Source organism: Moschus berezovskii, chromosome 12 (assembly GCF_049115385.1).
Source record: "Moschus berezovskii isolate FMDL1 chromosome 12, NW_MosBer_1.0, whole genome shotgun sequence".
Taxonomy (NCBI): Eukaryota; Metazoa; Chordata; class Mammalia; order Artiodactyla; family Moschidae; genus Moschus; species Moschus berezovskii.
Window position 1 is genome coordinate 19,609,245 of NC_142471.1, and position 27,419 is coordinate 19,636,663.

At 41.3% G+C, this 27,419-nt stretch overlaps 1 protein-coding gene across 2 annotated transcripts in view; it reads left to right on the forward strand.

Annotated features, from left to right (window-relative positions):
* Positions 1-27,419, forward strand: part of NRBF2 (nuclear receptor binding factor 2) — a 34,409-nt gene continuing 6,990 nt past the window's right edge. Inside the window, exons 1-2 of one of the 2 annotated variants that reach the window (XM_055425641.2) lie at positions 33-235; positions 27,030-27,114. In XM_055425641.2, the coding sequence (XP_055281616.2) occupies positions 206-235; positions 27,030-27,114 (115 nt within the window). In that variant the 5' untranslated portion in view covers positions 33-205. Of the gene's footprint in view, positions 236-27,029; positions 27,115-27,419 lie in introns of both variants that reach the window. The other variant, XM_088841919.1, reaches the window with a different exon arrangement.

Sequence of the window (27,419 nt, forward strand, 5' to 3'; positions counted from 1 at the left end):
GTGGCCCTGGCGTAGGAGGCGGGCCCGCGACGCGGCGCCGGAGGAGGAAGTGGTGGGGTTGTTGCTCCTGCGCCCGCTGCTGGTTCTGGGGGCGCGGAGTGGGGCCACAGTCGCCGCCGCTGCGTTCGCGCTTTCCAGCCGTTCCCCTCCATGTGCCCGGGCTCCGTCGCTCCCCTTCCTCAGGCCGCCGCTTACCCCGGGGTCTATGGAAGTAATGGAAGGACCCCTCAACCTGGTGAGTGGCCCACAGAGGGTTGCGTCGGCTCTCGGGCACCTTTGCCTCAGGACCCCGATTCGGCGTGCAGCTGACTGGAGGCCGGGAAGCTGGTTTGGCGCGGGTGATCCTAAAATCTGGGGGGCGCAGCCAGGCTTGGCCCTACAGGGGCTCCAGCCAAGCAACCGCAGACGGCCCCTCGGGCATCCCTGGGAAGCTCCTGCCTCCTGTTCCCGCCGCCTTCAGGCGCCCCCTGCCCCAGGGCAAGGGGCTCCCACCAACGAGGGCTGCCACCTCTCCAGACCGGAGGAAATGCCTCCAAGCGCCACGTAACCACCTCTTTGCAGCTTGGAGAGACATTGAAGCCGGCTGGGGCAGAAATGGTGTGTAGTACTGGTTCTAACTTCTAACACAGGGTCTGAAGTCTGAGCGTCCCCCCACTGTGGAGAAATCATAACCTCTCACCCTCGTTTCCCTTCACCCATTTCTCACCTGTGTTCACATGCGTAAACTGAGACTTCCTTTCGCAACTAAATTAGAGACAGCTGGGGGAAAAAGACAGGGCTGTGTCTGTTTTTAGCTCAGTTTCATTACTTTAGGTATCATGAAAATATGGTAGATGTTTACCTTTCTCAGGAGAAGCATTGATAGCTCATTATTATGTTTTTAGGCACCTCAGGTGTAGCGATTTTAAAACAAACACGAGTTCTTTTCCGCCTGGCCGCTGTATCTTTTGGTTTTCCAGTGAGGGTATCTATTTTGGATACAAAAGTTGGATTACTTAAAGTTGTAGACAGACTGGGTAACTTTTTTCAGTTCAACTATGATAGTGGGTTTGGAAAAAAGAAAGTATGGAAAATTATTAGGTTTTCACGTTGGAACCCTGAGAACACGTGTGGTGGGAGAGCTCTGGGCTGGAATCAAATCATTCTGTAGAGAAGCAGTACAGCCTGGTGGACTAAGAGTATAGATTCTGGACCTAAACTGCTTGGAATTGAATTCTGACTTTGTCGCTTAATAACTGTATGACCTTGGGCAAATTGATCTCTCTCTTTGTGGTTTGTTATGAGCCTTAAGAGAGTAAATAGAAGTAAGGAGCCTAAAACAGTACCTGGTATGTAGTGAAGTGTAAGAGTTAGTTATTACAATAATCAGACCAAAACTCTTAATTTAAAAATCTCACTTGGCCTTGGTGAGCTTAAAAAGTTTAAGATTCTAGGACCTAAAGCTATGGTTCCCAGATGGCTGGTGCCAGTTTAGCTGCTTTGAGAAGTGCTTTCCAGTTTTATTGTTGAGCCCTGCCCCCATTGTTAAGAGTTGTTTACACTTAAAAAGAACCAGACTAGATTTGTGATTTTTTTTTTTTTAAACCAGGGAAATGTCTTGCACTTTTCTTGGTTTTAAGCTGACATATACTTGGCAGTGAAATATAATGGATGGCTCAGTACTGAAACTTCATAGGAACATTATTAGAAATAACCAGCAGTTCACAAAGTGCTTCAAAGTTCAAGTGTCCTTGCAAAATGACCATTGGTTCAGTTCCAGTTAACTTCTCTTTATTTGGCTGCTTGCTTCAGCATAACCCCAGCCAACTGCCCCACTAGTGTGTGGTAGCTTATGAAAAGACTGGAACTGGGTGACAGTTTAGATGGAGCAGCAGAATCACCAGTTTAGGAAAAATTAGTTGACTTGGCAGTGGTATTACCTTTTTATAGAAGATAATTTTGAATATTCTTAGGAGTCTAGCATAAATCCATAATCCAGCCATACAATTTATGTGGACAAGTATCAGAAATTTGGCATCTTGAATTCTTAAGCCATTTGAGATTTCAGAGATTTAAGTTTTAGGTCTAGCTGTGTAATGGAAGAAAACAATAGAACAGAAATTAACATTTACTTGAATCATTTTAACTGTGCTAAGTATCAGTGTCTGGTCTCTGAATTTGTTGTCACTCAGTTTTAAAAAACAGAATTTTTTCATTTTCTGTTGTACTATATCCTTGTAGCTTATATGTTTTATGTGTAGTTTGTACCCCTTAGTTCCCTATCCTGTCTTGTCCTATCCTCTTTACTTCTCCCTACAGGTTACCACTAGTTTGTTTTCTGTATCCAAGTCTGTTTTTTTGTTATTGAATATATTCATACATTCATTTTTTTCCTTTAGATTTCACATGTAAGTGATGTCATACAGTATTTGTCTTTCTCTACCTGACTTATTTCACTTATACCTTCCAAACCATCCATGTTGTTGCAAATGGCAACGTCTCACTCTCATTCTTTTTTATGGCTGAGTAGTAGTCCATTATTTGTGTGTGTGGTGTGTATCTGTTGATATACATATTTATATATACATATACACATACATCACACCCTTTTCTATTTGTCTGTTGATGGGTATGTTGGTGACTTCTGTATCTTGGAAATTGTAAATAATACTGCTGTGAACATTGGGTCGCATGTATCTTTTCAAATTAGTACTTTCATTAGAAGACTGAATTTTTTTTAAAGACAATCACATTCTTTTATGCCAGCCAATATTCATTCTAGTATCCAGCAGACTCAACATGAGAAATACTTCTCAATGCTATAATTTTGAGTGCCTTTGAGCATCCCATTAGTCTATAAAAGCTTTTTCTAATGACATCATAGTGCATTCCAAATTGATTGCATAAGGACTTATTACAGTTCAGTTCAGTTCAGTCGCTCAGTCGTGTCCGACTCTCCGCGACCCCATGAATCACGGCACGCCAGGCCTCCCTGTCCGTCACCAACTCCCGGAGTACACTCAAACTCATGTCCACAGAGTTGGTGATGCCATCCAGCCATCTCACTCTCTGTCGTCCCCTTCTCCTCCCGCCCCAATCTTTCCCAGCATCAGACTCTTTTCCAGTGAGTCAACTCGTCGCATGAGGTGGCCAAAGTATTGGAGTTTCAGCTTTAGCATCAGCCCCTCCAATGAACACCCAGGGTTGATCTCCTTTAGAATGGACTGGTTGGATCTCCTTGCAGTATAAGGGACTCTCAAGAGTCTTCTCCAACACCACAGTTCAAAAGCATCGATTCTTCGGCGATCAGCCTTCTTCACAGTCCAACTCTCACAACCATACATGACCACGGGAAAAACCATTGCCTTGACTAGACGGACCTTGGTTGGCAAAGTAATGTCTCTGCTTTTTAATATACTATCAAGGTTGGTCATAACTTTCCTTCCAAGGAGCAAGCGTCTTTTAATTTCATGGCTGCAATCAGCATCTGCAGTGATTTTGGAGCCCAAAAAAAAAAGTCTGACACTGTTTCCACTGTTTTTCCATCTATTTCCCATGAAGTGATGGGACCAGATGCCATGATCTTTGTTTTCTGAATGTTGAGCTTCAAACCAACCTTTTCACTCTCCTCTTTCACTTTCATCAAGAGGCTTTTGAGTTCCTCTTCACTTTCTGCCATAAGGGTAGTGTCATCTGCATATCTGAGGTTATTGATATTTCTCCCAGCAATCTGGATTCCAGCTTGTGCTTCTTCCAGCCCAGCGTTCCTCATGATGTACTCTGCATATAAGTTAAATAAGCAAGGTGACAATATACCACCTTGACGTACACCTTTTCCTATTTGGAACCAGTCTGTTGTTCCATGTCCAGTTCTAACTGTTGCTTCCTGACCTGCATACAGGTTTCTCAAGAGGCAGGTCAGGTGGTCTGGGATTCCCATCTCTTTCAGAATGTTCCACAGTTTATTGTGATCCACACAGTCAAAGGCTTTGGCATAGTCAATGAAGCAGAAATAGATGTTTTTCTGAAACTCTCTTGCTTTCTCCATGATCCAGCGGATGTTGGCAATTTGATCTCTGGTGCCTCTGCCTTTTCTAAAACCTGCTTGAACATCTGGGAGTTCACGGTTTACATATTGCTGAAGCCTAGCTTGGAGAATTTTGAGCATGACTTTGCTAGCGTGTGAGATGAGGGCAATTGCCTAGATTTATAATCATGTGTCCTCAGAGCATCCTTGAAATTAAGTAAGAATTGCTTCCCAGCTTTACAGATAAATAAACTAGACAAATTAAGTAGATTAGTGACTCAAATACATTGTGGAGCTACCTTATGTTGATATCATGACTTCTTTCTAGTAATTCTGTCTTAATGTACTTAAAATATTCATTTCAATATGGTCCTTATCTATACTGAATTACAGATTCTTTGTCAGTATTGAGTGGCTTTGCATGGTGCTAAGTTGCTTTAGTCGTGTCTGACGCTATGGACCACCGAGCTTCTCTGTCCCTGGGATTCTCTAGGCAGGAAGAATACTGGAGTAGGTTGCCATGCCCTTCTCTATGGGAATTTCCCAACCCAGGGGTCAATCCCGCATCTTTATGTCTCTTTACATTGGCAAGCAGGTTCTTTACAACTGGCGCCACCTGGGAAGCCCTCCTCTGCTCTAGTATTTCTTCTTTTATGTTAGATTTGCAGTATGAATTTGTAGGCCTGTTTCCTCACAGTGATTTTTAAGATATGGAAGAGACCAGCTTGAAATAGTCATTTTAATATATAGTACAAATACTGTGTTCTAATTTTCTGGTTTTTGAAGTTGGTCAAAAGGAAAATAGGATGAATTGTATTTACCTTGGTAGGGGGGAATAACTAGTCTTTGGGCTCTGAATAAGTTTTTTTTTCTTTTGTCAATTTTCAATATGGAAAATTGTAACTTATAAAGTTACTTAGTATATATTTAGGCATTTCTTTCCTTACACTTAATTTTGGTGTGATGCAAGTGCTAGTAGCAAATGTCAAAACTTATGTGACATAATTTCTAATTCTTTGATTTGTTTGCGGTCTATTTGGGAATGATGTCAGACTTTAATTTACATATGGCTGTGTTGCTCATGCTTTGCTTACCTACTCAGCAAACTCTTAAGGACAGAGTCCATATGACTGTGTGACCACAATTGTGTTCTTTGTGTTTGGCCCTTTTAAGAGTGCTGAGAATATGTTTGTTGAGAAGCTGAACTGCTCTTTAAAGTGCTCAACTCTTCTCATCTAAATAAAGGTATCAGGTATGGTCCAAAGGATGGCCTTGTATGTATGGGGTCTTTGTAACTATTCCATGTTAATTATATTGACAATAAAAATAAAATCTTGCCCTGAAAAATATCAAGGAAAAGTTCATCTTGTCACAGGCTAGGCTAAGCTTAGTGGAAGCACTCTGAGGGATGGCAGTAGAGCACTAGGACTTACCCAGTAATTACAGAGGCCTGGGGTTGGCAGCAGGCACTTACAAATATTATTATTTTGTTTTCTCAGTAGCTGTATGAGATATTTCACATTTTACAGATGAAATCTTGGAACTGCAGAGTAAGTGGTGATAGTTGGATTTGAAAGCAAGATTCTAAATAAAGTATCTCATCTTTCTATTAGATCATGTTTGCCCATTTAACTGTGATCCACAATAAGAAATTTTTACTTAATGACAATACACACATACTTAAGTGTATATTACCTCGGAGCTTGGTTCCTTATGGATGTGTCTCTTGGAATTGTGCAAAATGCAGGCACATTCATAAATTTAACCCAAAATAAGACAAGAAAGTAAAAATCTGAAACATAGAATGCTGTGTGTGTGTATAGTATTGCATATGATATACTCTGTTGTGCAAGTCTCAGTTGTGTCCGACTTTGCAACCCCGTGGACTGTAGCCCTCCAGGCTCCTCTGTCAGTGGGGATTCTCCAGGCAAGAGTATTGGAGTGGGTTGCCATGCCCTCCTTCAGGGGATCTTCCCAGCCCAGGGATCGAACCCAGGTCTTCTTCATTGCAGGCGGATTCTTTTATTGTCTGAGCTACCAGGGATGTCCAAGAATACTGGAGTGGGTAGCCTATCCCCTTTTCCAGGGCATCTTCCTGACCCAGGAATCGAACTGAGGTCTCCTGCGTTGCAGGCGGATTCTTTACCAGCTGAGTCTGTATAGTGTTATATATGATGCACTCTAATATTTACTATTCAGTTCAGTTCAGTCACTCAGTCGTGTCCGACTCTTTGCAACCCCATGAATCACAGCACGCCAGGCCTCCCTGTCCATCACCAACTCCCAAGGTTCACTCAAACTCACCTCCATCGAGTCGGTGATGCCATCCAGCCATCTCATTCTCTGTCGTCCCTGTCTCCTCCCACCCCCAATCCCTCCCGGCATCAGAGTCTTTTCCAGTGAGTCAACTCGTCGCATGAGGTGGCCAAAGTATTGCAGTTTCAGCTTTAGCATCAGTCCTTCCAATGAACACCCAGGACTGATCTCCTTTAGAATGGACTGGTTGGATCTCCTTGCATTCCAAGGGACTCTCAAGAGTCTTCTCCAGCACCACAGCTCAAAAGCATCAGTTCTTCGGCGATCAGCTTTCTTCACAGTCCAACTCTCACATCCATACATGACCACGGGAAAAACCATAGCCTTGACTAGACAGACCTTGGTTGGCAAAGTAATGTCTCTGCTTTTTAATATGCTATCTAGGTTGGTCATAAGTTTCCTTCCAAGGAGTAAGCGTCTTTTAATTTCCTGGCTGCAATCAGCATCCACAGTGATTTTGGAGCCCAAAAAAATAAAGTCTGACACTATTTCCGCTGTTTTCCCATCTATTTCCCATGAAGCAATGGGACCAGATGCCATGATCTTTGTTTTCTGAATGTTGAGCTTCAAGCCAACTTTTTCAATCTCCTCTTTCACTTTCATCAAGAGGCTTTTTAGTTCCTCTTCACTTTCTGCCATAAGGGTGGTGTCATCAGCATATCTGAGGTTATTGATATTTCTCCTGGCAATCTTGATTCTGGCTTGTGCTTCTTCCAGCCCAGCGTTCCTCATGCTGTCCTCTACATATAAGTTAAATAAACAGGGTGACAATATACAAATTTGACGTACTCCTTTTCCTATTTGGAACCAGTCTGTTGTTCCATGTCCAGTTCTAACTGTTGCTTCCTGACCTTACTATTAGAGTTTTTTAAATGCTGGTTGTGACCCACAGGTTGATTTCAGGACTTACTGTTGGTTTTCATCCTGTAACTTGTCTTCACAGCAGATGATGGCAGTTCTTAAAAAAGGGGTGGGCGTGGAGGGCAGGGTAAACTGAAATCTTGAGGAAGGAAAGAGATGCAGCAGACTGCCTGTGGGAGAAATTGACTTAACATCAAAGGTCTTCCCTGACGTCTCTTCCAGGTGAGCAGTTACCCCAGGTACAGTTCGTTATGCTAGTTACACAGTCGGTGTAGCGCTTACAGTTGGGGGATGCTACTTTAGAAGCATCACAGTAGACTCATAATAAATTGATTTGGAAATGGAGAGTGAATGACTTTTCCGCTTTGCTCTCCATTGAGGACACTACCACAAGGTTCAAGAATACATTAGATTTTCCTCTGCCAGTTTATTGTGTTTGGTAATGGTATTCCTTTTCTTTTCATCTTTACATACAGTTTTCCCCAAGGACGCAAATAAATGGAAGTTTAATAGAAAGTGATACTTTTATTCCCTTTGGGAAAGAACACAGTATGAACCTGTAGTTTTAAGGCAGTTAGCATGTAGTTCTTGGTGAGGGCAGTCACTTGGTAATCTATCTGTAGTTAGGATTTTTGTTGGTCACAGGTGATAGAAATCCAGTTCATATTAGTTTAAATCAAAAGGGATAATTTATTGAAATCGAAAGGTAGGTGTGAGGCACTTTGCTGGAGGTCCAGGTGTTAAGATTCTGCGCTTCCACTGTATAGTGCATGGATTCAGTACCTGATTGGGGAACTAAAATTCTGCATGCCATACAGCATGCCTCCCCTCTCCCCTTCCAAAAAAAAAAAAAGAAACCTACAAAAGAAAGGTACAGGAAGGGCAAGACTACAATGTAGGTGAGTCTAAGAACTTATGGGACCAGGGACTCTTAAGATAATCAGGTTTTTCTATTCTGCGTCATCAGACTTTATTGCTTTACTTCTCTCTCCAGATTCCAAATCTACATTTTCCATCTGGCTAGTTATAACCAATTAAAACTTTCTTGACGTACCCTCTGGTCCTAAGTTTGAAAATACGCTGGAATGGTTTCTTTAGAGGATGAGGTAATTTATAAATACAGCAAGTTCCATGGGGATCATATTGATTGTATCGGAAGAACAGTTCACAGGGTTGGGGGGGGCATGTGGAAAGTGTCGGCTGTTCTGAGGAGAATTCAGCAAGGAAGGAATTTGTACAGGGCACATGGAATAAGGGGGCTTCCCAGGTGGCTCAGTGGTAAAGAACCTGCCTGCCAGTGCAGGAGCCGTTGGAGATGTGAGTTCGATCCCTGAGTTGGGAAGATCCCCTGGAGCAAGAAATAGCAACCCACTCTGGTATTCTTGTCAGGATAATCCCATGGACAGAGGAATTTGCTGGGCTAGAGTCCATAGGGTCGCAAAAGCATTGGACACGACTGAGCACACATGTATAGTAAGATGTTACTACATCTAAAGCTGTTTTACTTTTTATATAGGCTTTAGAACATTTTGTAGTATTGTTCTTTCATTTTTACTCAGGAGGGAGTAGGAAACTGCTGGTTAAAATGTCCTCGAGATTGGATGGATGAAATAGTGAATGAAGTAAATATACCACTGACTGATTTTCTTGTGCTCAGTATAGGTGTATATATATATGTATAGTTGTTTATTTTAGATTTTGATGCAAAGTTTTATTTTGGTATTTTCTATGAAATACATTAATGCTCGCTTGGCATTTCAGAATCTTTGGTTTTGTCACCAACCCTCAACATAACCTCTCTCGTCCCTCTATCTGACTAACTGTTCATTGATCCATCAAACACATGAGCAGTCACTGTCTTATCAGGTAATCTGGACATCAAGGATTTGACAAAGTCCCTGTTCTTTTATCCCATTCTGTAGTTTTCATCTCTTGTGTTCTCTTTTTCTGTTTTCTTTAGCATCTTAAGCATAGTTAGAGTTCATTGCTATTCCAGTACCTGGGTAATCTCTGGTTCTGGTTCTGTTGTTTTCTGTTTTTTGTTAGTGCCATTTTCCTGCTTGATGTGCTGGTAACTTTATATTACACATATGGATGATGTGTTATGCAGATTCTGAATTTGTTATTTTCCTCCAAAGAATGTTGTTAATAGCTTGTTCTTCTGGCTGACAATGAAAATGCTAGTGGATCATCTTGGTTCAGTTCAGGCTTGATTTTAGGCTTTACCACAGTGGGTCTGTTTCGTTTTACCCATGATGCCTAGAGTGTGGTCCTTACAGAAGGGCTGGACTTCTGAGGTCCCAACTCAGAGTCCCAAGTGTTCACCAAAGATAATACTTTCTCTAGACCCAAACTGCGACCTGTCTCCCCAACACTGTGTGGCTTCTGAATTATTTGCTAAGAATTTCTGCTCAGCTTCTTGGAACTGGATCCTGTTCATGTACAGCTTAGATGTTAGCCAAGAATCTGAGAGAATCTTTGGTGCATACTTTTAGGGTGTTTCATTACACTTCACTCTAACCCTGGACTCTTCAAAATCTAGCTTTTCCTTCCAGTTTCCATCTCCTTAATCCTTCAAGCCTGGCTTCAACAGTAGGTGAACTGAGAACTTACAGATGTACAAGCTAGATTTAGAAAAGGCAGAGGAACCAGAAATCAAATTGCCAACATCAGTTGGATCATAGAAAAAGCAAGAGAATTCCAGGAAACATCTGCTTCATTGATTATGCTAAAGCCTTTGACTATGTGGGTCACAACGAACCGTGGAAAAGATGGGAATACCAGACCACCTTACCTCCTCCTGAGAAACCTGTATGCAGGTCAAGAAGCAACAGAATTAAACATGGAACAACCAACTGGTTCCAGATTGGGAAAGGAGGACATGAAGGCTGTATATTGTCACCTGCTTATTTGAATTATATGCAGAGTACATCATATGAAATGCTGGGCTGGGTTGAAGCACAAGCTGGAATCAAGATTGCTGGGAGAAGTATTAATAACCTCAGATATGCAGATGACACCACCCTTATGGCAGAAAGCAAAGAGGAACTAAAGAGCCTCGTGATGAAGGTGAAAGAGAGTGAAAAAGCTGGCTTAAAACTCAACTTTCAAAAAACAAAGATCATGGCATCCAGTTCCATCACTTCATGGCAAATAGATGGGGAAAAGTGGAAACAGTGTCGGATTTCATTTTCTTGGGCTCCAAAATCACTGCAGATGGTGACTGCAGCCACGAAATTAAAAGACGCATGCTCCTTGAAAGAAAAGCGCTGACAAATCTAGACAGCATATTAAAAAGCAGAGAGATCACTTTGCCAGCAAAGATCTGGATAGTCAAAGCTAAGGTTTTTCCAATAGTCATATATGGATGTGAGAGTTGGACAATATTATAGAAGGCTGAGTGCCCAGGAATTGATGGCTTCGAATTGTGGTGCTTGAGAAGACTCTTGAGATTCCCTTGGACAGCAAGGAGATCAAAATACTAAAGGAAATCAACCCTGAATATTCATTGGAAGGACTGGTGCTGAGGCTGAAGCTCCAGTACTTTGGCCACCCGATGTGAAGAACCTTCTCATTGAAAAAGACCTGATGCTGGGAGAGATCAAAGGCAACAGAGAAGGAGATGATTGGATGGTATCACTGACTCAATGTACATGAGTTTGAGCAAACTCGTGGAGATAGTGAAGGACAGGGCAGCCTGGCATGCTGCCGTTCAAGGGGTCACACAGAGTTGGACACAACTGAGTGACTGAATTTTGGCCAATGAGATCCTGCCTTCTTGGGCTTTATTTTCCTGTACTCTGTTTTGGAAAATGCACTCAGAATGCCAAGGGGGATGCAAGTTTCACCTTGTACATTTCCCATTTCTTGAAAATGTATCCTTCTGTTCCTTTCTTTCCTCTGCCATCTGTAAACTGTTGTTTCTTTATACTTCACCCAGTTTTGTAGTTGTTTACAATTGGAGAGTAAACCAATGCCAGCTATTCCATTCTATTTGGATCAGAGGTACAAATTTCCATGAGAATTTCCACAGGATTCTCAAAATTAAATCAGTGTATTATAAACCCTAAGTGCCAGAAAGTACTTTAATTTGAGATTGTGGTATCACAAAAGCTAATACTCCCAATATTCAGTGACAGGATATCCCAGCCATGTAAGGATTGGCCAGTCACTGCTTCCCATATTTAAACATTTATTTCCAAATAAAGTTTGCGGCAGATTACAAAAGACAGATACCATACTATTAAAATATTAGTTACCTTAAGTGAATACTTAAGTGAAAGTCGCTGTCGTTTCCGACTCTGTGACCCCGTGGACTATAGAGTCCATGGAATTCTCCAGGATTCTGGAGTGGGTAGCCTTTCCCTTCTCCAGGAGATCTTCCCAACCCAGGGATTGAACCCCAGGTCTTGGCTCAGACGGTAAAGCATTTGCCTACAATGTGGGAGACCTGGGTTTGATCCCTGGGTTGGAAAGATCCTCTGGAGAAGGAAATGGCAACCCACTCCAGTACTCTTGCCTGGAAAATCCCATGGATGGAAGAGCCTGGTAGGCTACAGTCCGTGGGGTTGCAAAGAGTCGGACACGACTGAGTGACTTCACCTTATCTCCTGCATTGCAGGCGATTCTTTACCAGTTGAGCCACAGTTACCTACTGAGATAAGTTATCCTGAAATTTAGCAGCTTAAAACAACACACATTTGTATCCCCACAGTTTCTGTGTGTCGGGGATAAAGGCATGACTTAGCTGGGTTCTTTGCTTCAGGGTCTTTTACAAGGCCACAGTCAAGGTGAGGGTCAGCTAGGGGTGCGGTATCATTTGAAGGCGCTCCTGAGGCAGGAGGGGTTAATGGCAAGATTTCATTCCTTGAGGGGTTTTGGATTGAGGACTTCAGTTCCTTGCTGGCTCTTGGCACGCCACCTCATACCCTTCCATGTGAGTGTTTCCTTGGGCAGCAAACAACATGACTGTTGGCTGCATTAAGGTAAGCAAGGGAGAGAGAGTGCGACCAAGATGTAAGTGACGGTCTTTTGTTACCTGACCATGGAAGTGACCCTCCATCACCTTGATTGTGTTCTGTTTCTTAGATGTAAATCACTAGGTCCAACCCACATTTGAGGAGGGAAGATTATATAAAGTGGTGAATCCCAGGAGGGAGGAGTCATTGGGAGCCATATAAGCAGCTTTCCACAATGGCTGATAGAAAAGCAAAGAAAATAAGAACTGAAGCAACAAAGAGTATCAAGAAAGTATAATCCTTTGGGGCTACGTCAAACTAAAAAACTTATATGCACAGCAGCAAAATGAAAAGGCAGCCTACCAAATGGGAGAAAATATTTGCAAATTATATATGATAAGGAGTTAGTATCCAAAATAGGGAAAAAAAAATCTGCTTAAACAACAGGCAGAGGATTTCAATAGACATTTTTCCAAAGAAGACATACAGATGGCCAACAGGTACACAAAAAGATGCTCAACATCACTAATAAGGGAAATGCAAATAAATCAAAACCACAACGAGATATCGTTTCTCACCTGTTAGAATAGTCATGGTTTAGTTGCCAAGACATGTCTTGACTCTTGTGACCCCATGGCTATAGCCAACCGAGCTGTAGCTTACCAGGCTCCTCTGTCCGTGGAATTCTCTAGGCTAGAATACTGGAGTGGGTAGCTGTTCCCTTCTCCAGTGGATCTTCCCAAACCAGGGATTGAACCCAGGTCTTGCGCATTGCAAGATTTTTTACTGTCTGAGCCATAGGGGAAATCCTCTCTGTTACTCTTTAAAAGATATGAAGTAACAAGTGTTGGCCAGAATTGGAGAAAAGGGAACCCGTACGCACTGGTGGTGGGACTGTATTCCTACATTGGTGCAGCCACTGTGGAAAAAGGTCCCTTGAAAAATTAAAAGTAGAATTACCATACTATGTTGCAGTTCCACTTCTGGGTATTTTTCTGAAAAAAATGAAAACAAAAAATGTCTACTGAGATTCTCTGCTTGTGGTTTCAGTTCAGTTGCTATGTTGTGTCTGACTTTTGCAACCCCATGGACTGCAGCACGCCAGGCTTCCCTATCCATCACCAACTCCCAGAGCTTACCCAAACTCATGTCCATCGAGTTGGTGATGCCATCCAACCGTATCATCCTTTGTCATCCCCTTCTCCCACCTTCAATCTTTCCCAGCATCTGGGTCTTACCAAGGAGTCAGTTCTACGCATTAGTGGCCAAAGTATTGGAGTTTCAGCTTCAGCATCAGTCCTTCCAATGAATATTCAGGACTGGTTTCCTTTAGGATGAACTGGTTGGATCTCCATGGAGTCCAAGGAACTCTCAAGAGTCTTCAGCACCACAGTTAAAAAGCATCAATTCTTTGGCGTTCAGCTTTCTTTATAGTACCACTCTCACATCCATACATGACCACTGGAAAAACCATAGCCTTGACTAGACAGACCTTTGTTGGCAAAGTAATGTGTCTGCTTTTGAATATGCTGTTTAGGTTGGTCATAGCTTTTCTTCCAAAGAGCAAGGGTCTTTTAATTTCATGTCTGCAGTCACCATCTGCAGTGATTTTGGAGTCTCCAAATATAAAGTCTGTCACTGTTTTCCCCATCTATTTGCCATGAATTGATGGGACCAGATGCCATGATCTTAGTTTTCCGAATGTGAAGTTTTAAGCCAACTTTTTCACTTTCCTCTTTCACTTTCATCAAGAGGCTCTAGTTCTTTGCTTTCTGCCATAAGGGTGGTGTCATTTGCATATCTGAGGTTATTTATGTTTCTCCCGGCAATCTTGATTCCAGCTTGTACTACATCCAGCCCAGCATTTCTCATGATGTACTCTGCATATAAGTTAAATAAGCAGGGTAACAATATACAGCCTTGACGTACTCTTTTCCCAATTTGGAACCAGTCTGTTGTTCTGTGATCCAGTTCTATCTATTGCTTCTTGACCTGCATACAGATTTCTCGGGAGGCAGGTAAGGTGGTCTGGCATTCCCTACTCTTGAATTTTCCGCAGGTTGTTGTCATCCACACAGTCGAAGGCTTTGACATAGTCAATAAAGGAGAAGTAGATGTATTTCTGGAATTCGCTTGCTTTTCCGATGATCCAGTGGATGTCGGCAATTTGATCTCTGGTTACTATGCCTTTTCTAAATCCACCTTAAACATCTGAAAGTTCACAGTTCATGTACTGTTGAAGCCTGGCTTGGAGAATTTTGAGCATTACTTTGCTAGCATGTGAGATGAATGCAATTGTGTGGTAGTCTGAGCATCCTTTGGCATTGCCTTTCTTTGGAATTGGAATGAAACCTGACCTTTTCCAGTCCTGTGACCACTGCTGAGTTTTCCATATTTGCTGGCATTTTGAGTGCAACACTCTAACCGCATCATCTTTTAGCATTTGAAAGAGCTCAACTGGAATTCCATTGCCTCCACTAGCTTTGTTCATACTAATGCTTCCTAAGGCTCACTTGACTTCACATTCCAGGATGTCTGGCTCTAGGTGAGTGATCACACCATTGTGGTTATCTGTGTCATTATAATCTTTTTTGTATAGTTCTTTTTTGTATTCTTGCCACCTCTTCTTAATATCTTCTGCTTCTGTTAGGTCCATACCATTTCTGTCCTTTGTTGTGCCCATCTTTGCATGAAATGTTCCCTTGGTATCTCTGATTTTCTCGAAGAGAAAACTGCTGTGGTTTAATCAGATTTTTTTGCTTTTTATTTTTATATTGTATGAATTCTTTGTTATTTTGGATACTAACCAGTCATCAGATATAGGATTTGCAGATATTTTCTCCCATTTGGTAGGTTGCCTTTTCATCTTGATTTCGTCTGCTGTGCATAAGCTTTCTAGTTTGATGTAGTCCCACTCTTGGCTTTTGTTGCTTTTGCTGTCAGTTAATAAATTATCACGGCCAAGAATTATGTCAGAGAGCTTTCTGCCTATGTTTTCTTTGAGGAGTTTTATGGTTTCAGGTCTTATGTTCTTTAATCCATTTTAAGTTAACTTTTGTGTGTTGTGTAAGGTAGTGGTCCAATTGCATTCTTTAGCATGTGGCTATCCTGTTTTACCAACATCCTTTATTGAAGAAACTGTCCTTTCCCTGTTGTATATTCTTGGCTCGTTTGACATTTGTTAATTGAACATTTATTCATGGATTTATTTCTAGGCTATCCTGTTCCATTGATCTTTGTGTCTTTTTATGCTATCATACTGTTTTGACTACTGTAGCTTTGTAGGGCTTACCTGCTGGCTCAGACGGTAAAGAATCTGCCCTTATTGTGGGAGACCTGGGTTCAATCCCTGGATTGGGAAGATCCCCTGGAGGAGGGCCTGGCAACCCACTCCAGTGTTCTTGCCTGGAGAATCCCCATGGACAGAGGAGTCTGGCAGGCTACAGTCAGTGAGGTCATAAACAGTCAGAGACGACTGAGCGACTAAGCACACACATAGCTTTGTAAGATAGTTTGAAATCAAAGAGCCTGATTCCTGCAGCTTTGTTCTTTGTATTGCTTTGGGTATTTGGGAGTTTTTGTATTTCTGTGCAACTGTTAGGATTGTTTGATTTCTGTGAAAAGTACCATTGGAATTTTGACAGGTTGCACTGAATCCGTGTATTGTAGTATGGACAGTTTAACTATTCTTTAAATCCATTTCATCAGCGGCTTAATAGTTTTTGTGTACAGGTCTTTAACCTCTTTGGTTAATTTTACTCCTAAGTACTTATTGCTTTTGATGCAGTTGTAAATGGGATTGTTGTCTTAATTTCTCTTATGATTTTTTAGTGTCTAGAAATGCAACAGAATTATGTGTATTGATTTTGTAAAATATTTGACTGTGCCGGGTCTTAGTTGTGGTACTTGGGATTTTCGATCTGCAGTTACTGCACGCAGGATCTTTTAGTCATGGCATGCGAAATCTTAGTTGCAGCATGAGAACTCTTAGTCATGGTGTGTGGGATCTAGTTCCCTGACCAGTGCTCCATCCTGGGCCCCCTGCATCAGGAGTGTGGAGTCTTAGCCACTGGACCACCAGGGAAGTTCCTGTATATTGATTTTTTATCTTACAACTTTGTACTACATTCATTGAGTCTAAGTTTTTGGGTGGAATCTTTAGAGCTTTCAGTGTTTAATATCTTGTTATCTGTAAATAGTGAACAGTTTTACTTCTTTCTTCCTGATTTGGATGTCTTACTCTCATCTAATTGCTGTGGCTAGGAGGGACTTCCAATACTATGTTGACTAAAAGCAACTGGAGTGGACATCTTTGTCTTCTTCCTGATTTTAGAGGAAAAGCTTTGAGGTTTTCAGTGTTGAGTATTATGTTAGCTGTGGGCCTGTCATATATGGTTTTTATACTGTTGAGATATATTTCCTCTATATTTATTTTGTTAAGAGTTTTTATCATGAGTGGGTGATCTTTGTCAGATGCTTTTTATCCTGTTGAAATGCTCATGTCATGTTTAGTCCTCCTTTTGTTAAGGTGTCATCACATTGATTTGGGGGTAAATTTGGTTTGTTGAACTGTCCTTGTATCCCTGGAATAAAACCCACTTGATTTACTAGTATTTTGCCAAGGGTTTTTGTATCTGTTCATCAGGGGTTTTGGCCTCTAGCTTTTTTTTTTTTTCTTTTGGTGTCCGTGTCTGTTTTGGTATCAGGGTAATGCTGGCCTTGTAAGATAAGTATGGAAGTATTTCCTGGTCTTCCTTCTATTTTTTTGGAAGAGTTTGAGAAGGATTGGTATTAATTCTTGTTTGAATTTTTGGTAGAATTCACCAGTGAAGGCATCTGGTCCTGGAGTTTTTGTGTGTGAGGTTTGTGGTTACCTCAGTTTACTGTGCTTCACTTTATTGCACTTGTAGATGTTGCTGATTTTTAAAAAAAAAAAACAAGTTGAAGGTTTGTGGCTACCCTGTGTCTTATTGTTATTGTTATTCCAAATGTATTATATTTAAATTAAGGAAATATACATTTTTTTAAGACATAATGCTATCACACATACAGTGTAAACATAACTTTTACATGCTTTGGACATTCGCTTTATTGCAGTGGCCTGGAACTGAACTTGAAATATCTTAGAGGTATGCCTGTTACTGGTCTGTTCAGGTTTTCTGTTTTTTTTTCGAAGTTTTTTTTTTCTAGGAATTCATCCGTTTTTTTTCTAGGTTGCCCAGTTTGTTGGCATATATTGATAATTGTTCATGATAGTCTCTTATGATCCTTTGTATTTCTGTGTTATCTGTTGTAACATCTTTCATTTTTGTTTTTTGTTTGTTTGGGGGAGTGGGGGTGGGGGAATTGGCCACATTATATGGCTTGTGGGATCTTAGTTCCCCAACTAGGAATTGAATCCAGCAGTGAAAGCAGTGAGTCCTAACCACTGGACCACCAGGAAATTCCCTCATTTTAAAATTTTACTTGAATCTTCCCTTTTTTTCTTCGTTGAGTATTGTTGTTCAGTCTTGTCCAACTCTTTGTGACTCCATGGACAGCAGCATGCCAGGTTTTCCTGTCCTCCACCATCTCCCAAAGTTTGCTCAAACTCATGTCCATTGAGTCAGTGATGCCATCCAACCATCTCATCCTCTGTTGCCCCCTTCTCCTCCAGCCTTCAGTCTTTCCCAGCGTCAGGGCCTTTTGCAGTGAGTCGGCTCTTCACATCAGTATACTCGTTCAGTATAGCTATAGGTTTGTCAATTTTGTTAATCTTTTCAAAGAACTAGCTCTTGGTTTTACTGATCTTTTCTGTTTTTTGTTTTTTTAATCTCTATTTCATCTGTTTCTGCTCTGATCTTTGTTATTTCCTTTCTTCTACTAACCTTGGGCATCATTTTTTTTTCTAGTTCCTTGAGGTGTAAAGTTAGATTATTGGAGATTTTTCTGGTTCTGCAAGGTAGGCTTTTATCCATATGAACTTCCCTCTTAGAATTGCTTTTGTTGCATCTCATAAGTTTTGGCGTGTTTTATTCCATTTTCATTTGTCTCAAAAGTATTTTTTATTTCTCTTTTGACCTATAGTTCAGTGTCATACTATTTAATCTCCACATAGTTACAATTTTTCCAGTTTTCTTCTTGTAATTTATTTCTCCCTGTAATTAGTTTCTGTGGTGGCTGGAAAAGATGCCTTGAAATGATTTCAGTCTTTTTAGGTTTATTAGGAGAAGGCAATGGCACCCCACTCCAGTACTCTTGCCTGGAAAATCCCATGGACGGAGGAGCCTTGTAGGCTGTGGTCCATGGGGTCGTGAAGGGTCGGACACGACTGAGCGACTTCACTTTCACTTTTCACTTTCATGCATTGGTGAAGGAAATGGCAACCCACTCCAGTGTTCTTGCCTGGAGAGTCCCAGGGACGGGGAAGCCTGGTGGACTACCATCTATGGGGTCGCACAGAGTTGGACACAACTGAAGTGACTTTGTAGTAGTAGTACGACTTGTTTTGTGGTCTAACACTATTATCTATCCTGGAGGATGTTCTTTGAGCACTTGAAGAATGTGTATTTTGTTGCTTTCGGTTAGAATGTTCTGTATATAACAAAACATATAAATAAATGACCATATAATCTTTGCTTTAAGAAGGATCTTTAAAAACTACATGAAAGTAAGTTTTGTACAGTATCTTTAGTTGAAAGAGAATGCAGTTTAGTCTCTTCCACCACATTATACATTTTATGGTGTTAGATAGCCCTGATGCTTTTAAATTCTTCTTTTTAAAAATAATATTTATTTGACTGTGCAGGGTCTTAGTTGTGGCACACAGGCTCTTCATCGGGGCGCATGGACTCTTTGTGGCAGCATGCCGGCTTCTCTCTAGTTGTGGCACGTGGGCTTGTTACCTGTGGTGTGTGGGCTCTCTAGTTGTGATATATGGGCTCTAGAGTGTGGGGTTGTTGCAGTGGGTAGTCTTAGTTGCCCCACGGCATGTGGTATCTTGGTTCCCTGACTAGGGATGGAACCCACATCCCCTGCATTGGAAGGCAGATTTTAAACCACTGGACCACCAGGCAAGTCCCTTTTATTGTCTTTTAACTCGTTTGATTTTCACAACATTCTCATCTTAAAGATGAGAAAACTTGGGCAGGAAGTTAAGAAAGCCAAGTTCCGGTGTCTAATAAGTGCTCAAGCTGAGATTTGAAAACCTCAACAGTCAGCATTTGCTGGGTGTCTAACACGACCAAGATAATCACGATGGTGTGCTCACTCACCTAGAGCGAGACATGTTGGAACGTGAACTCAAGGAGGCCTTAGAAAGCATCACTACGAACAAAGCTAGTGGAGGTGATGGAATTCCAGTTGAGCTATTTCAAATCCTGAAAGATGATGCTGTGAAAGTGCTGCACTCAACATGCCAGCAAATTTGGAAAACTCAGCAGTGGCCACAGGACGGAAAAGGTCAGTCTTCATCCCAATCCCAAAGGAAGGCAATGCCAAAGAATGCTCAGACTACCGCACAATTGCACTCATCTCACACGCTAGTAAAGTCATTCTCAAAATTCTCCAAGCCAGGCTTCAGCAATATGTGAACTGTGAAATTCCAGATGTTCAAGCTGGTTTTAGAAAAGGCAGAGGAACCGGAGATCAAATTGCCAATATCTGCTGGATCATGGAAAAAGCAAGAGAGTTCCAGAAAAACATCTATTTCTGCTTCATTGACTATGCCAAAGCCTTTGACTGTGTGGATCACAACAAACTGGAAAATTCTGAAAGAGATGGGAATACCAGACCACCTGACCTGCCTTTTGAGAAACCTATATGCAGGTCAGGAAGCAAGTTAGAACTGGACATGGAACAACAGACTGGTTCCAAATAGGAAAAGGAGTATGTCAAGTCTGTATGTTGTCACCCTGCTTATTTAACTTCTATGCAGAGTACATCATGAGGAATGCTGGGCTGGAAGAAGCACAAGCTGGAGTCAAGATTGCCGGGAGAAATATCAATAACCTCAGATATGCAGATGACACCCCCCTTATGGCAGAAAGTGAAGAGGAACTCAAAAGCCTCTTGATGAAAGTGAAAGAGGAGAGTGAAAAAGTTGGCTTAAAGCTCAGCATTCAGAAAACTAAGATCATGGCATCTGGTCCCATCACTTCATCGAAAATAGATGGGGAAACAGTGGAAACAGTGTCAGACTTTATTTTTTTGGGCTCCAAAATCACTGCAGATGCTGATTGCAGCCATGAAATTAAAAGATGCTTACTCCTTGGAAGGAAAGTTATGACCAACCTAGATAGTATATTAAAAAGCAGAGACATTACTTTGCCAACCAAGGTCCGTCTAGTCAAGGCTATGGTTTTTCCAGTGGTCATGTATGGATGTGAGAGTTGGACTTACTGTGAAGAAAGCTGATCACCGAAGAATTGATGCTTTTGAACTGTGGTGTTGGAGAAGACTCTTGAGAGTCCCTTGGACTGCAAGGAGATCCAACCAGTCCATTTTAAAGGAGATCAGTCCTGGTGTTCATTGGGAGGACTGATGCTAAAGCCGAAGCTCCAATACTTTGGCCACCTCATGCGAAGAGTTGACTCATTGGAAAAGTCTCTGATGCTGGGAGGGATTGGGGGCAGGAGGAGAAGGGGACGACAGAGGATGAGATGGCTGGATGGCATTGCCGACTCGATGCACATGAGTTTGAGTGAACTCCAGGACTTGGTGATGGACAAGGAGGCCTGGCGTGCTGTGATTCATGGGGTCACAAAGAGTTGGACACGACTGAGCAACTGAACTGAACTAACAAGAATTTGGTGTAGGACCTGTATTTTAAAAGGGAATTTGATTGCCCATGTGCCAGAGAACTAGAATAGGTATGTGTTTTAAAATGAGATGTAACTCCTAAATTGGCAGAGTGATCAGAGATTGGATTTTACATGGAGAAGTTTTAGGGGAGTTGGAAGAGCCATGAGGTCCTGGTCTTATCACTTGAGAAGTTTTGGTTTCTCTGGTTTTGAAATGAAAAAAAAAAAAAGTTTATTTCATACTGTAGACAGAAATAAACTCAAAATGGCTTAAAGACTTGACAACATTAAACTTATAGGAAAGAACATAGGCAAAACATTCTCTGACATAAATCATGGCAGTGTTTTCCTAGGGTAGTCTCCCAAGGCAATAGAAATAAAAGCAGAAATAAACAAATGGGACCTAATCAAACGTACAAGCTTTGCATTGCAAAGCAAGCCTTAAACAAAAAGCCTACAGAATGGGAGAAAATATTTGCAAGCTGTGTGACTGACAGGGGCTTAATTTCCAAAATATTCTAACAGCTCGTAACAAAAAACAAACAACTGAATTAAAAATGGGCAGAAGACCCAAGTAGACATTTCTTCAAAGATATACAGATGGCCAGTAGGCACATGAAAAGATGTTCAACATCACTAATTATTAGAGAAATTCAAATCAAAACTACAATGAGATACCACCTCACATCAGTCAGAATGACCATCGTTTTAAAAAATTCTACAAATTAAAAATGCTGGTGAGAGTGTGGGAAATGGAATTCTACACTGTTGGTGGGAATGTAAGTTGGTGGGAATACAGTTTTGGAGTTCCTTAAACTAAAAACAGCTATACATATGATCCAGCAGTCTCACTCCTGTGCATATATCCAGACACAGCTCCAATTTAAAAAGATACATGCACACCTATTTTCACAGCAGCACTATTAGAATACCCCACACATGGAAACAGGTTCATGGACAGGTGAATGGATAATACACCTGGAATGTTACTCAGCCACAAAAAATGAAATAAATGAAATGTTGCCATTTGTAGCAACATGGTTGGGCCTGGAGGTTATAACAAGTGAAGTAAGTCAGAGAAAGACAAATACCATGTGAGGTCACGTACATGTGGTGTTTAAAATATGACACAAATGAACTTTTCTGTGAAACAAACAGTCTCACAGAAAACTTATAGTTAGCAAAGGGGAAATGGGGTGGGGCAACTTGGGATTAGCAGACATAGACTATAGTATATAAAGAAGATAACCAACAAGGGCCACCTGTATAACACAGGGAAATATATTCAGTATCCTGTAATAAACCATATTGAAAAAGGATATGAGAAAGAAAAGATATTCTCTTATTGTGAAACCTGAAGTTTAACTAGGGAGCTTCAGAAATATGGTCCAAGGTAGAAAGGGATTGATGTCATTGGACAGAAACTAAAGACACAGTGTTAGAATGAGGTAACCCCAGAGAGCATCTCATCCCTACTTCTCAAGTGTGTCTGGGAACCTGTGGGTCTAGCTTTACTGGTGGAATCTGAGGTCCTACTGAAGAAGAGTCTACATGTATTCCGCAGGGGAGTCAGATTCAGTTAAAATTTGAGAAGCACAGATGTGGTCTAACTCCATCATTTTACAAGTGAGGAAACAGACCCTGAGGGCCCAGATAATTTGGCTGGTTTTGGTGGGAGAGTGAGGACTTGTGCCCAGTGCCCCAGGTTCGTAGGGCTTTGCCCACACTGTGCCATCCAAGTTAGAAAGTACTTTTGGATTCCAGAGAACACTGTCTCTTCTGGAGGGCTTCTTTCAAAGCCTAGAAAGGTAAAGGCATGTGCTGATTCTTTCATTTGTTCCCCCTACCTAGATCCTGAGTGTCACTTTCTTTAGCTATACTCAGAATACATTTCTTGGAGAAATCATGTTGGTCGTAACCTAGTTTTCTTCATCATGTACGTTCTCTTCCCAAAGATCTCTATCATTTCTGGATATTATCTAATGTTCTTGTGTTCAGAACATGTTTTTTTTTCTTCAGTCCAAGACTCTATGGTTGAAATTATTTTCAGCCCGTAGTCATTTCTTGTTACCCGCACCTCCCCCTGCCCGCCTTTTTTTTTAAGGAATGAATTGAAGCTTAGAGATAAAGTTTGTTTACTGTTTGAAGAGTAAGAAGCCTTTGAAACAATTGGAAGAATAATCTTGTTTCTAAAAGTGTTGCTTCTTCCTTACTAAAATAGAAACAGGAGAAATGTAAACAGCATGCATTGCTAGAAGTGTACTGTTGCCTGCTTTTGTCTTCACCTGTTTTCCACTGAGCATGATTTGTAAGCATGCTTAGAATATTTCTAATCTCAGTTACAGAAGTGATCCTCTGAAATGTTTTTATGAGGCATCAGTGGCACATTTTTTGAAAAGCATTCAAGATGAATCATTTTACACCTGACACAGATTTGATTTTTGCTGTTGAAAACAAAAACACTAAGGTAAAGTACAGAGAACATACTATTTTCCATCTCTGATTTTTTTTAATTAAAAAAATTTTTGACCATGCCATGTGGGTTATGGGATCTCAGTTCCCTGGCCAGGGATTGAACCTGGGCCATGGCAGTGAAAGCACCGATTCCTAACCACTGGACCATCAGGGATCTCCCAAATTTGCCATCTATAATTTTTAAATGTACAGTTGAGTAGTGTTAAGAATATTCACATTTTTGTGCCGCAGATGTCCAGAACTTTTTCATCTTGTAAAAATGAAACTACACCCATTGAATGAGAACATCCCACTTTTCTTTCCCCTGGTCTCTGGCAACCACCATTCTGCTTTCAGGCTTCATGAATTTGACTACTTTAAATATGCCAAATTCAGACTGAAATTGAAGAAAGTAGGGAAAACCACTAGACCATTCAGATATGACCTAAATCAGATTCCTTATGATTATACAGTGGAAATGAGAAATAGATTTAAGGGACTAGATCTGATAGATAGAGTGCCTGATGAACTCTGGACGGAGGTTTGTGACATTGTACAGGAGACAGGGACCAAGACCATCCCCATGGAAAAGAAATGCAAGAAAGCAAAATGGCTGTCTGAGGAGGCCTTACAAATAGCTGTGAAAAGAAGAGAAGCGAAAAGCAAAGGAGAAAAGGAAAGATATAAGCATCTGAATGCAGAGTTCCAAAGCATAGCAAGGAGAGATAAGAAAGCCTTCCTCAGTGATCAGTGCAAAGAAATCGAGGAAAACAACATAATAGGAAAAACAAGAAATCTCTTCAAGAAAATTAGAGATTCCAAGGGAACATTTCATGCAAAGATGGGCTCGATAAAGGACAGAAATGGTATGGACCTAACAGAAGCAGAAGATATTAAGAAGAGGTGGCAAGAATACACAGAAGAACTGTACAAAAAAGATCTTCACGACCAAGATAGTCATGATAACGTGATCACTGACCTAGAGCCAGACATCTTGGAATGTGAAGTCAAGTGGGCCTTAGAAAGCATCACTACAAACAAAGCTAATGGAGGTGATGGAATTCCAGTTGAGCTATTTCAAATCCTGAAAGATGATGCTGTGAAAGTGCTGCACTCAATATGCCAGCAAATTTGGAAAACTCAGCAGTGGCCACAGGACTGGAAGAGGTCAGTCTTCATTCCAATCCCAAAGAAAGGCAATGCCAAAGAATGCTCAGACTACCGCACAATTGCACTCATCTCACACGCTAGTAAAGTCATGCTCAAAATTCTCCAAGCCAGGCTTCAGCAATATGTGACCCGTGAACTCCCAGATGTTCAAGCAGGTTTTAGAAAAGGCAGAGGCACCAGAGATCAAATTGCCAACATCCGCTGGATCATGGAGAAAGCAAGAGAGTTCCAGAAAAACATCTATTTCTGCTTCATTGACTATGCCAAAGCCTCTGACTGTGTGGATCACAATAAACTGTGGAACATTCTGAAAGAGATGGGAATCCCAGACCACCTGACCTGCCTCTTGAGAAACCTGTATGCAGGTCAGGAAGCAACAGTCAGAACTGTACATGGAACAACAGACTGGTTCCAAATAGGAAAAGGAGTACGTCAAGGTTGTATATTGTCACCCTGCTTATTTAACTTCTATGCAGAGTACATCATGAGGAACGCTGGGCTGGAAGAAGCACAAGCTGGAGTCAAGATTGCTGGGAGAAATATCAATAACCTCAGATATGCAGATGACACCACCCTTATGGCAGAAAGTGAAGAGGAACTCAAAAGCCTCTTGATGAAAGTGAAAGAGGAGAGTGAAAAGGTTGACTTGAAGCTCAACATTCAGAAAACAAAGATCATGGCATCTGGTCCCATCACTTCATGGGAAATAGATGGAAAAACAGTGGAAACAGTGTCAGACTTTATTTTTTTGGGGTCCAAAATCACTGCAGTTGCTGATTGCAGCCAGAAAATTGAAAGACGCTTACTCTTTGGAAGGAAAGTTATGACCAACCTTGATAGTATATTAAAAAGCAGAGACATTACTTTGCCAACCAAGGTCTGTCTAGTCAAGGCTATGGTTTTTCCTGTGGTCATGTATGGATGTGAGAGTTGGACTGTGAAGAAAGCTGATCGCCGAAGAATTGGTGCTTTTGAACTGTGGTGCTGGAGAAGACTCTTGAGAGTCCCTTGGACTGCAAGGAGATCCAACCAGTCCATTCTAAAGGAGATCAATCCTGGGTGTTCATTGGAGGGACTGATGCTAAAGCTGAAACTGCAATACTTTGGCCACCTCATGCGATGAGTTGACTCACTGGGAAAGACTCTGATGCTGGGAAAGGTTTGGGGCGGGAGGAGAAGGGGACGACAGAGAATGAGATGGCTGGATGGCATCACTGACTCGATGGACATGAGTTTGAGTGAACTCCGGGAGTTGGTGATGGACAGGGAGGCCTGGCGTGCTGTGATTCATGGGGTCGCAAAGAGTCGGACATGACTGAGCGACTGAACTGAACTGAACTATGTTTTGGGCTTCCCAGATATCTCAGTGGTAAAGAATCAGCCTGCTGACATAGGAGATGAGGGTTCAATCCCGGGCTGGAGGATCCCTGGAGAAGGGAATGGCAACCCACTCCAGTATTCTTGCCTGAAGAATCTCATGGACAGAGGAGCCTGGAGGAGCCTACAGTCCATGGGGCACAAAGAGTCAAGACATGACTGAAAGACTGAGCACAGATACCTCATAAGTCGGATCATACAGTATTTGTTTTTTTTTAAGTGGCTCATTTTATATTTCATTATTAGCTTAAAGTCCTTAACGTCCATCCATGTTACAGCATGTGTCAGTTTCCTCTCTCTTCAGGCTAATTTTACACTGTACATATATCCCACAGTTTGTTCATTTTTCTATTGATGCTTAGGTTACTTTCTCTTTTTGACTACTGTGAATAATGCTGCTATGAACATACGTGTATAGTGCTTTTTTCACTTTGACTAGCTTTGTTAAATTGTCTGTGAGTTTGTTAGTGAGGAAAACATTAACCTAGTTGGAAGACTTCCAATTCTTTCTCCCTGCCTGCTCCCTATATAACTTAATGTAAGACACATGACTGCTGTGAGTCTAGGGAGCTCCTTTTGTAAGAGATGAAACACATTTCAGAGAATTGTAATAATTCTTAAATGTAACACAGATGTAAGAAGACAAGTGACTACTTAGTTAATCCACATGCGTTCAGTACTTCTGAGTTTCTTGTTCAGGTGAGTTGTACCTGATAAAATATCCACCGTAATATTAAATATTGGTATCATTAATTCCTCAACTGTATAATGTATGAGTTTTTAAAATGTAAATAGTAACTTTAATGTTGAAAAGGAAGAATGAGTTAAGAAACAACAAAGTATACATTTTGAGTAACAATCTGATTTTAACACTTGGTTAATCTCTGACGAATGTGAGCACCTTGAAGGAGTTAGTGCCTGGTATTAGATTTGATAGTTTATCAGTAGAGTTGAAAGAAGTTACCAGTCCTTTCAGATACTACACATTAGATTTCCCCAGTTTCAGATAGAGTTGTAATGGTTTGGCACATGTGGCAACAAACAGCATTACTGTCTTAAAAGGTTTGTTTTTTTTAAGTAAAGAACTCAGGAATGTTTGTCTTCTAGGCCCATCAACAGAGCAGACGAGCAGATCGTTTGTTAGCTGCAGGGAAATACGAAGAGGCTATTTCTTGTCACAAAAAGGCTGCAGGTGAGTATTCTTTTTACATAGTACTGAGTCTGAAACTGCTGGGCAGTTTCTTTTTTCCGGTATCTCTCAACATAGTGTTTAGGATGAAAGTCACAAGAGTAATGATGTGTTATTGCCCTGCATGTATACCACACTGACACTACTGACCCACTGGAACACAGCTTGGAATATTTTTCAAGTGAGTGTGTTAGATTTTCCAGCTCCTCTTAGCCTAGTCTTTCTAAATCATGGAAATTGGATATGCCTTATTGGTAAATGATTCCTGGACACAACTTTCTGAGCTGGAAGATTCTCCCGAGACAGAA